General features: G+C 38.4%; 1 protein-coding gene across 1 annotated transcript in view; it reads left to right on the forward strand.

Moving 5' to 3' along the window:
- Positions 1 to 12,400, forward strand: part of LOC126418680 (signal peptide peptidase-like 3) — a 69,909-nt gene that overhangs the window by 44,595 nt on the left and 12,914 nt on the right. The window contains exon 8 of the mRNA XM_050085572.1: positions 11,437 to 11,588. Coding sequence (XP_049941529.1) covers positions 11,437 to 11,588 — 152 coding nt within the window. The remainder of the gene's footprint in view (positions 1 to 11,436; positions 11,589 to 12,400) is intronic.

The raw sequence follows: 12,400 nt of genomic DNA on the forward strand, positions 1-12,400 counted from the left end.
ATAGGCATTTGTTTTTTCCATGCGCTGTTAGAAAGTGAAATAATAGAGAATTATTATGAATGTGATTTGATGAACCCAATACCAGGCGCTTAAACGTGGTTTGCAGAGTACTCGTGTAGATGTAGAGTCCTCAGCTTGCAGTGAACATGTGAATAGTAGGCCTACCTTTTTCAGTTAATGTGGGACAGAAAGTACGCAAAGCAAGTGTGTGTGTGTGTGTGTGTAAAATCAAAATCCTCTACCTCTCACTTTACTGCTGTAAATAGTTGCAGCAATGCACATGCAGCGAGAATGTGCATTCTATCCTTATTCTATCCTTACAAATTCACCAGAATCAGGAGCCTGCTGTTTGTAAATGTCAAATTGTTACTAAATGAGTGTAGTACTAGATTTTACCATGACGAAGGCATCCAGTGCCAGATTTCTTGTTCTGGGCCGGGAATTCAAATGTGATTTCATAGAAATCGATAGGACTGTTATGTGATGTACTACTTTTGGTTCAGGAATTTTGTTTAATGAAAAACATTTGCAAAATCATATGAAAACAACACATTTCCAACTCTAAGCGTCAAAATAACAAGACTTCAAACAAACAAATCATTGCGACCTCTATTATGAAATGAAATTGTACAGTGTTCATCTAAAATCCAAAATTTTAAGAATTCAGCGTTGATGTGTGCGCGTGCGATTGTCCGTGTACAGATATGTCAGTGCCCGATGAGAGCATTTTAAGAAAAAATTACAAGAATCATGTTTACCAAGAAACGGTACAAAGGCACAGAAATTTCTGCTACCAGAGAAGATATATAATCTGCAGACAGAAATCTTTTTTGTCAGTAATTACAAGTACCTGACTAGTTATTAAATGATTAGAAAAACAAGGTCTTCACAAGGAAAAATGATAGTGTATATTTTTCTGTAAGGGAAGTTAGATGGCTTTTCCACAGACGAACTTGATCAAGTCTTCAGAAAAATCTGAATACTGAGAAATTTGCCACATCTGTAGAGTTGCCACTCTGAGTGAACAAAAAATTTGCCATACTTATTTCTGTAGATTGTGGAAGAAGTTTTAGCATCAGCAAAGACATTCTGTCACCCAAAAAAAACAGAATTATTTTTAAAAATTTAGAGATGCCCAATATCTTGAAGTATAACAGTTTCATGTTCGTTCCTTGTTCTGATGAGCGATGATTTGTTGTACTTGTTCATAATTCAATAAACTAAAATAGAAGAATGAGATTTTGTTGAATTAGTTGAGTAAATAAACACCTTTTTGTCCCCCCCTTTTTTTTTGTCTGAAATTTGCAGCTAAAAGTCTTTACCCTGATCATTTCCACTCCTGGGATTGGAATGACTCCTTACCCTCTCCCTTAAAACCCACATCCTTTCGTCTTTCCCTCTCCTTCCCTCTTTCTTGAAACAACCGTTGGTTGCGAAAGTTTGAATTTTGTGGGTATGTTTGTGTTTGTTTGTGTGTGTGTGTGAGTGTATACCTGTCCTTTTTATACCCTAAGGTAAGTCTTTCCACTCCCGGGATTGGAATGACTCCTTACCCTCTCCCTTAAAACCCACATCCTTTCGTCTTTCCCTCTCCTTTCCTCTTTCTTGAAGCAACCGTTGCTTGTGAAAGTTAGAATTTTGTGTGTACGTTTGTGTTTGTTTGTGTGTCTACCAACATGCCAGCTCTTTCGTTTGGTAAGTCACATCATCTTTGTTTTTAGATATATTTTTCCCACGTGGAATGTTTCCTTCATTTTGTCTTCAGTCCAGAGACTGGTTTGATGCAGTTCTCCACACTACTCTATCCTGTGCAAACCTCATCATCTCCGAATAACTACTGCAACCTACATCCTTGTGAATCTGCTTTGTGTATTCATTTCTTGGTCTTCCTCTTTGATTTTTACCCTCCATGCTTCCCTCCAATACTAAAGTGGCGATCCCTTGATGCCTCAGAACGTACCCTACCAACCGATCTCTTCTTCCAGTCAAGTTGTGCCACAGATTCCTCTTCTCTCCAATTCCGTTTCTTACCTTCTCAGTGGTTATGTGAGCTACCCATCTAATCTTTAGCATTATACTGTAGCACCACATTTCGGAAGCTTCTGTTCTCTTCTTCTGTACACTGTTTATCACCCATGTTTCTCTTGTGTACATGGCTACACTCCATACAAATACTTTCAGAATAGAATTCCTGACACAGAAATTTATACTCAATGTTAATAAATTTCTCTTCTTCAGAAATGCTTTCCTTGCCATAGCCAGTCTACTGTTTATGTCCTCTCTATTTCGACTATCATCAGTTACTTTGGTCCCCAAATACAAAACCCATTTACTACTTTAAGTGTATCATTTCCTAACCAAATTCTCTCATCATCACCTGATTTAATTAGACTACATTCCATTATCCTCGTTTTGGTTTTGTTGATGCTCGTCTTGTATCCTCCTTTCAAGACACTGTCCATTCCGTTCAGCTGCTCTTCCAGGTGATTTGCTGTCTCTGACAGATTTACAGGTCATTTGCTGTTTCCGACAGATTTACAATGTTGTCGGCAAACCTCAAAAATTTTCATTTCTTCTCCATGGATTTTAATTCCTACTCCAAATTTTTCTTTTTACTGCTTGCTCAATATACAGATTGAATAACTTCGGGGGTAGGTTACAACCCTGTCTCACTCCCTTCTCAACCACTGCTTCCTTTACATGCCCCTCGACTTTTATAACTGCCACCTGGTTTCTGTACAAATTGTAAATAGCCGTTCGCTCACTGTATTTTACACCTGCCACCTTCATAATTTGAAAGAGTATTCTAGTCATCATTGTCAAAAACTTTTTCTCGGTATATGTGTATATTTCAGTAGAAAACTGCATGATATTCTATGAGGCAGCTAGTCGTCACCTTCAGATGCTGATTTGAATTATGCATGCAAACAAAGTAATTCTCATGGATACAGAATATTATTATGGTAAATTGTGGCAGTGTCAAAGGTCACAAAAATATGCTGTTCCTGAGAACCTTGTAGGTAGATACCTTGTTAGAAAACTTGAACCAGCATTTGCAGATGTAGTCACATGATAAATAATTTCCAATAATAAAATATTGAGGATAATTTTTCATGTGGAATGACAGAAAAACGTTATTGCATATTGGCTTCAGACAACAGTAAATGAGAGTGTTGTGTTGTATAATATATTTTATCATCAGTCTGATATTTCCTAAGCAGCAAGGGCTACATGATATTTTGGTGGATCCCTCTTGGAGGTCCCAGTATAGTTGCTTTTTATGTTTCTCAATTCTGGCTTTAGATGGCATTCATTCAGATGGCTTGTTTCTGTGCTGCCACAATCAATCCTCTCTTCCTTTTTCATGGCTCCATTCATTAACTACAAAAAGTTCCTTTCCGTGTCTACTTTGCCTGTAATCTTCTTCAACAATTATCTCTGCAGCACCTTATTTCTATTGAATAACTGGCTTCGTGCAACAGCTTCAGTTCCTGTACTTACCTTGTTGTTTCCTTTTTTCCAATATGTCATCATCTTCTACCCATATTGTCTTTGTCTTTCTTCTGTTCATGTTCCTGCTTCAATGGCCCCTTTCTTGATAGCCTTCTACATTAAGAATCTTAGTTCTAAAAAGAGTTTCTCTCTGTTGTTTCTGATTCTGTGATGATGTTTTCGGTTTTGTGCCCTTGCCTGTGGTTCTGTGTTGTTGCCTCTTTCCATGTGTATTATTATTTCTTATTCTGATTGCGATAAATATACAGCATAAGAACTACTTCATTTTACATAACATTATAACAGGTCTACAATAGGATTTGAATCAGTGGATAAGCCATTTTCAGTCATAAGACAGCTTTTGGCTAAGAAGTTCCTCCTGAAGAAGATGAAAACCCTGGTAATATTATGCACAAACTCTTCCATAAATTTCAATCATTTTCTCATATCATCAATCTAAACTCAAATCAGTTTTCTAAACACCTTCCATTGTTACCAGCAGCAGACACCATTTCTTGAGATTGTGTCATGCTTATCAAAGTGACCTGTATATATGGTTTGAATTTCCATTCAGTTGCCAATTACGCAAATTTATGGCTTATTGTTGTAATTTAACACCGCAATCTTTCTGTGGTTAGAACAATTATATTATGTTGTTAATGGGGTCTTTGACATTTAATAACACATTGTTAATATTTACAGATGCTTCAAAAATAAGATCTAATGAATCAGTTGCTTGTGATCTAGTAATAGCCCTAAAAGTAGCTCAAATATTTGTAGACCCGAGGACATCACAACATACCATTTATATCAGTTCTGAAAGTGTTGTTCAGTCTGCTAAATGTTGTCAAAAATGGAACTATGATACATACATACATTTAGCCAAAAGCATTCATATGATGGCACAGTGCAATGATAAAGAAATCATTTGTTCTTTCATTTGGATCACTTGTCACTTGGGCATTACTCATAGTAAATAGGTAAATCAGCTAGCTAAGTCTACAGTAACATAATCAATTTTTTCTTGCTTATAATTTCCTGAATGGTATCTTAATCCAAGGATCAGTGACAAAATAAATATGTATTGGGAAGAACACTAGGAATTATATATATCTTGTAAAGGAAAATGGTATGTTTCAATAAAAAAAAAAACAAATCTGCATAACCCTTGGTTCCACAACAAGAAGTTCTCAACGAAATTAATAACAAGTGAAAAATCCGGTATGAGCTAACAGTAGTGAAATAGGATAGACTGCTATTCACCACATTGAGGAGGCAGACATGAAATTTAAAGTACACTAAAAATAGTCAGTTATTAGACTGACTCCTTTCTCACATATATACAAGACGAAAACACACACGCACAAACAAAACCATTGTCATCTAAGAGTGCTAAGGCCTAGCTGCAACTGTGATACCCAGCGATCTTGTCTGAGTGCAACAGCAGTAGACTATTATCATAAAGCAGTGTGCTTGACGTGGGTGCTGGGAGTCTGTCACAGAAGTCACATTGTTTCCAAACTTTCTACTCCACTCATACACTCACTGCAGTGATAGACATGTATCACAATATTGAACCTTCATTTGTCATGTGAAAGTGCACATATGTGCATGCATGTGTATTGTCTACATAGAAAGACAGACTTTGTCACATAGCTAAAGCTACTGGGTCATATTTAACAATGAAGGAAAAGACAGATCGTTACTTGCGGTAAAGACACGTCAAGTTTCAGACAGGCACAATTAAGACACTCGCATATAGCTTTTGGCCACTGCCTTCATCAGTAAGTGACACACACACACACACACACACACACACACACAATAAAGCAAGCACACCTCATGCACGTATGACCACCAACTCCAGCATCTCACACTGGAATGCCTACCTGGAGTTTCCATTGTTTGGGTCTCTGTTTAATATATAGGGTTAATCAAAAAGGGCCCGCATCTCGTGGTCGTGCGGTAGCGTTCTCGCTTCCCATGCCCGGGTTCCCGGGTTCGATTCCCGGTGGGGTCAGGGATTTTCTCTGCCTCGTGATGGCTGGGTGTTGTGTGATGTCCTTAGGTTAGTTAGGTTTAAGTAGTTCTAAGTTCTAGGGGACTGATGACCATAGATGTTAAGTCCCATAGTGCTCAGAGCCATTTAATCAAAAAGAATCATCCAATTTGACCAGTCTATATTTCTGAAACTAATAAACATATACAATGAATTTTGTTTTTTGATGAATGGAAAACTCGAAAAGTCTTCTTTCACGCGTTGTCATAGGTGTTCAATATGCCCCCCTTGAGATGCACGGCATATGTCAATGCAGTATTCAAATTGTTCCCATATTGCAGCGAGGATGTCTTGAATTATTGATTCCACAGCTGTTGTTATGCGATGTCTCAGTTCATTCATTGTTGTTGGTAATGGAGGCACGTAAACAGACTCTTCTATAAACCGCCACAAGAAATAACAACACACAGTCAGGTGTGGTGACATTGGAGGCCCGTAATGTAAGGCTGAATCACTTGGTCCTGTGCGACCAATCCATCATTCAGTAATCCTTCAATTTTTAAAATTCCAGCATTTCCAGATGCCAGTGTGGCGGTACCCTCTCATGTCGTGCAGCTTCACGTGGTTGTTCGGTACCCCATATTCTCACATTATGATGGTTCACACGAAAGTCATGCTGAACAGTTCTTACTGACTCGCACTGCGCAAAATATAGATCACAAAATGCTCTCTCTTGTCCCAACTCCTTTTTTACTAAAACTGAAGTGGGCACAAACTGCCGCTAATTAGCAGTAACCATGTAAAACTCAAGAGTTCGCTCTTTCCAACAGTACGTTGTTCATGCACATATCTGAAATAACATAATAGGTATGATTTTTTAAAATCGGATGATTCTTTTTTATATACCTTGTACTTTAAATGTGCCTGTCTGCTTCCTCTATGTGGTGAATAGCAATCTATTGTACGAGGTGCATTCAAGTTCTAAGGCCTCCGATTTTCTTTCTAATTAACTACTCACCCGAAATCGATGAAACTTCTCGACGTAATCGCCCTGCAGACATACACATTTTTCACAACACTGACGCCATGATTCCATGGCAGCGGCAAAGGCTTCTTTAGGAGTCTGTTTTGACCACTGGAAAATCGCTGAGGCAATAGCAGCACTGCTGGTGAATGTGCAGGCACGGAGAGTGTCTTTCATTGTTGGAAAAAGCCAAAAGTCACTAGGAGCCAGGTCAGGTGAGTAGGGAGCATGAGGAATCACTTCAAAGTTGTTATCATGAAGAAACTGTTGCGTAACGTTAGCTCGATGTGCGGGTGCGTTGTCTTGGTGAAAAAGCACACGCGCAGCCCTTCCCGGACGTTTTTGTTGCAGTGCAGGAAGGAATTTGTTCTTCAAAACATTTTCGTAGGATGCACCTGTTACCGTAGTGCCCTTTGGAACGCAATGGGTAAGGATTATGCCCTCACTGTCCCAGAACATGGACACTCATCATTTTTTCAGCACTGGCGGTTACCCAAAATTTTTTTGGTGGCGGTGAATCTGTGTGCTTCCATTGAGCTGACTGGCACTTTGTTTCTGGATTGAAAAACGGCATCCACGTCTCATCCATTGTCACAACCAATGAAAAGAAAGTCCCATTCGTGCTGTCGTTGCGCGTCAACATTGCTTGGCAACATGCCACACGGGCAGCCATGTGGTCGTCCGTCAGCATTCGTGGCACCCACCTGGATGACACTTTTCGCATTTTCAGGTCGTCATGCAGGATTGTGTGCACAGAACCCACAGAAATGCCAATCTGGAGGCGATCTGTTCAACAGTCATTCGGCGATCCTCCAAAACAATTCTCTCCACTTTCTCGATCATGTCGTCAGACCGGCTTGTCCGAGCCCAAGGTTGTTTCGGTTTGTTGCCACACGATGTTCTGCCTTCATTAAACTGTTGCACCCATGAACGCACTTTCAACACATCCATAACTCCATCATCACATGTCTCCTTCAACTGTCGATGAATTTCAATTGGTTTCACACCACGCAAATTCAGAAAACGAATGTTTGCACGTTGTTCAAGTAAGGAAGATGTCGCCATTTTAAGTATTTAAAACACTTCTCATTCTCGCCGCTGGCGGTAAAATTCCGTCTGCCGTACGGTGCTGCCATCTCTGGGACGTATTGACAATGAACGCGGCCTCATTTTAAAACAATGCGCATGTTTCTATCTCTTTCCAGTCCGGAGAAAAAAAATCAGAGGCCTTAGAACTTGAATGCACCTCGTACTTCATTGTTGGAATTTATAAAAAGTGTAATTTGGAAACATTTCAATCATGGAAACATGCCAGCACTTCTCTGTACATTTCTAGTCTTCAATTTTTCTTATTATGATTGTGTCAATATCTCTGACATTGATATGAAACTATTTTCCTCACTTCTTTGAAACACATTGTTCATAGACATTGCACTATTATGCCACTGGCTTAGTCGGGTGTTTTGTTAATTAATTTAAATTTTTCTGTGAGGGTAACGAAAGAAAAAAGATCTTTGTGAATATTCCACAAAACCTAATTATGTTTACAATTTGATACAAACAGGCACAGTAGCTTTTTTGTAAGAAGGCCAAACAAACAAAATGATTTAATAATTAATTTTATGCTGTTAAAATTAACAAAATTTTGAGGTAAAATTTACACAAATGTCAATTTTACGAGAGGAAGTCAAATGAAAACATTAATTATCATCATCTTTTTTTTAAGAAAAGTGGAACACAAGTGTATCATTTTTCAATAAAGTCTTCCTGTCGTTCAATACACCTCCTCCAGCATGTAGGAACTGCATGGACTCCTCTGGAGAGGGGGAGGGGGTTCAATCTTTTGGTCATTTGCACAGCCGCTTGCGCAGCACAGGCTTCCCCTCTTCATTGGAATACTATTTCTTTCCTCACATCACCTCTTTGAGTGCTCCAACATCTGGTAATAACTGATGACAAGATCTTGTGAGTATGGCAGATGTGGTAAGAGAATCAATCTTCCAGTTATGGAGTGAGCTCTCATGGCATATGTCTTCCAGACACTGTGTGAAACTTAAGCACTTCATAAATGATGTGGTGTGCTGAGCCATGAGTAATGTCCAGATTTGCGGCTATTTCATCCACTGTTACCTAGAAATTTTCTGCCTCAGTGGCTTCAACTGCTGTTGATGTCATAACATAGTGTGCCTCACTGTCTTGTCACAGAAGTCACACTATTTCTGAACTTTTTGCCCAACTCCTACATTTGCTGTAGTGATAGACATTTATCACCATACTGGACCTTCATTCACTGATGGATTTCAATAAGTTTTGTACCTTCACTGTCCAGAAAACCTATGACAGAATATTGTTATTCCTTGGTGCATGCCACAAGAGTGGCAGCCAGTTTGAACTGATTTGTGGCAGTGCTTTGATTATCTGTAGTATGCTGCCGCTTGTAGGGCATTCCTGATATCATTGGTAACAGTACTGCCAACGTACAGAACAATGGTAAGAAGTGTTGATTTTTAATTACACTTTTAAGCTTTTTCATTTGACTCCCTCTCGTACTGTTCGTAAGTACACAACTAAGCCTTTGGTGAGTAAACTCCCGTCAGTAAAGATAAAAAAGGTCGAATATTGGAAATAAGTGATGTAGTCACAAATTTTTGTACAGTGGTAGGAGGGTGTTCCACGAACAGTATACTAAAAATCCTGATCGGTGGGGATGGGATACATTTGAAGGTCACTTTTGTATGTTTTTCTTGAATAATTCAGAACTGCAATGTCTAGCAAAAATATATCCCTGTACAAAATTGACTACATTAAGTGTGCTGCAACAAAGTTCCTATTCATTTTTTTTCCATAGGACCATTATTTTGCACTAGGAGAGCAAGGCAATATTGAGAATCTTGTGTGGCATCCATGTGTTGTATATTAAGTGGTTTTTGTAGGGCAATTTGAGGTAGTTTCCCAATTTGATAGACAACAGTTTTTCATCTCGACTTCCTCTACACCACTGTTGTACTTTGTAAACAGTTACCATTTACACCATGTGTACAGGAGAGAGATTTATATTCTTGATGTCATCTTGAATTACAGAATAACTATTATTGATAGTACCTTAATATTGATGTAGGCAATAAAAACCATGTAACTCCATTTTGTTAAATTTTGTAGAAGCAAACACGGTTTCTTAAAAAATATATAAAGTGATACAGATGATGTTGCCACATCTGCAATTATATAGTAGAACCTCAGATATTGACAAATTAAAGAAATACATGCAATTTCAAATCTCTCTTTGATAATGGAGTTAGTGATTACTGGAATCACAAGGTTTCACAGATAAATGGAATTACAAGGTTTCATTGCATGCTATTGGTATTCTGTTTCCATGAAATAAATTTAACATCATATCTTTAAAAACTATTTGAAAACTCTTGCATTTGGTGACAGAAAAAAGGAACTTGAAATTATTGTATCAGACAAACATCCTTGTGGCCTAAAACCTTTTTGCAGCTTAAAACTCTGTACCAGGCTGGGACGTTAACCCAGAACCTTGCCTTATGTGGTCAGTGCTCTTATTGACTGAGTTATCCAGGCATGACTTATGAACAGCTGTTTAGTGAAAAATTGGATCTGGGAATCGTACACTATATATGTGAAAAGTTTTAAATACTTTTCATGTTTTTTAGAGAGCTGCACAATCAGGCAGACCTAAAGTACTCAACATAAGCAATATTACCTAGTGTTCAAATCATTTAAGTGAATTACATTCCATGACACAATTTAACTAACCTACAGTATTAGTGCAGGATGTAGGAGTTCGCAACAAGAATAATCTTAAACTAAGGTTTGCATAGCTACCATTTTACACCAATAGCCTTCAACATTTTGTGTGGATATTGAAAATACATGTTACGAGTTGCCAATATTGTGTGTGTATGGTGAGAGGCAACTTTCCGTTTCACAATATTGTTACATTCCATCCTGGATTTTCCATTGTCCAAAATTTGTTCTTGCATTTTGTGTTGAAATGTGAAGTTCTGTTTCTTTTATAGTAACTCATATTGTTAACCACAAATCTTGTAAGTGAGTAGCTTTACTGTGAGGTCAGTAAGAGGCCTAAGCTCATAAAATGGTAGCCTATGTAGCTTCATGAATTAACACTATTATGTTGCTCTGGTGGATCACTTTTGGATTGAAGAGCATTGTTTTTGCCTGATCTGGGCTGTCTCAAAACATTTCATATGACATAAAGGAGGGAATCATGTAATGTAACCAGTTTAAGTGTGAAATTATTGCTGACTGTGGATAGTCATCTGATCTTAATCGTAGCTGCAACCAGCTTGAGCTGGAGGTCACGAATATCTGCTTTCCATGGGAACCTATTATCCCCCCTTAGACCTAGGAGTCTTGAGTTCACTGTAGTGTCAGTGGAATTGTTTATAAGCTACAGGATCACTAGACTATATGGGAGAGAATTCAATGTACTCTCCACCTCTGAATGCCACTAACTACCCAACATGTTCTGACCCACTCCCAGATCCCACCCCACCTCACCCAGGCTCTGCTTTGCTGACGTCCTCCATATGCAACATTACCTGTGATTTCCTCCCAAGCTCCTAATTAAACACAGAACACCTTATTGACCTATCCAATGAGAAACTTAATTCTGCAGAAGTTCAGAATTTTTTCAAAAGTTACACTTTCAGCCCAATGATGAAAGTCAATCATGCTGGGCTGATTAAAGATCTACTCTCCTCTTTACACAGTCTATACAATGTGAACACTTTTCTTGCCACAAACCCTGTCACTGCTCCCCACCCCAAGTTACTATTTCCCCAATCTTTTTACGACCACAGAATCTTTTATTCCTTGATGTAAGCTGAATGGATTTACACTCATTTCTGAATTTCAACTAATTTTTCTGTTTCAGCAATGGGTATGGGACTGTGCGTCGCGTTTATTGCATTTGTGCGTCTGCCCAGTCTGAAAGTGTCGACACTTTTGCTGACTGGACTGCTTATTTATGATGTCTTCTGGGTTTTCTTCTCGTCATATATCTTCAACACAAATGTCATGGTCAAGGTAATGTTTAATAGCAATTTATTATAATTATAAATATGAGATTTTATATTATGCTATATAGCTCATACTGTAATATGTGGTGGCAGGTATTTACAATAGTAGACTTTGCATCAGACTATGATTAGTGATATGTTTATGAGAGTTATCTACAGAGCTACCTAGATATGGCAGCTTTCATTACACTTCTAAAGTCAGTGAAGTTTCTGTTATGCTGAATTTGTTGTTTGTTTGTTTGTTTTATGGCCATAGTTATAGCAACCATGCAACAGCAGTCAAAACTTAATGTATAATGCAAGTGAATAAATAGAAATAATACGTTGTTACTAGTTATGAAAATAAGTTTGGAGAACCTTGTCATGGCAGTAATGAAAATTGGAAGGAAAAGTTATAGAATAATAGGAAAGGCTAAGAAAAGGGAACATAAATGAAGAAGAGTAAGACAAAGACAAAAAGGAAAAAAAATATTTAAACACAGGGAGAGAAAAGTAATGAGGGCAGTCCTGAGGCCTTCAGCACATTCATACAGAGGAGGCAGTTTGCTTTGTAACAGCAGAATAATTCTTGGAACAACAGATGATGCACCAGTGCATGTTTAGTAGTGGATATCTGGTGGAGAAAATTCACACACACACACACACACACACACACACACACACACACACCACCCCCATCCCACTCTTATTTCTCATAGCCCCCTGTCCCTTCAACCCTTTGCCAAACCCATACGCCCTCACCACACCACACCACACCACACCACACCACACCACACCACACCCTCATCCAATATTGTACAGTGTAAAGGTACACAGCTA

This window comes from Schistocerca serialis, chromosome 9, assembly GCF_023864345.2.
Source record: "Schistocerca serialis cubense isolate TAMUIC-IGC-003099 chromosome 9, iqSchSeri2.2, whole genome shotgun sequence".
Classification (NCBI taxonomy): domain Eukaryota; kingdom Metazoa; phylum Arthropoda; class Insecta; order Orthoptera; family Acrididae; genus Schistocerca; species Schistocerca serialis.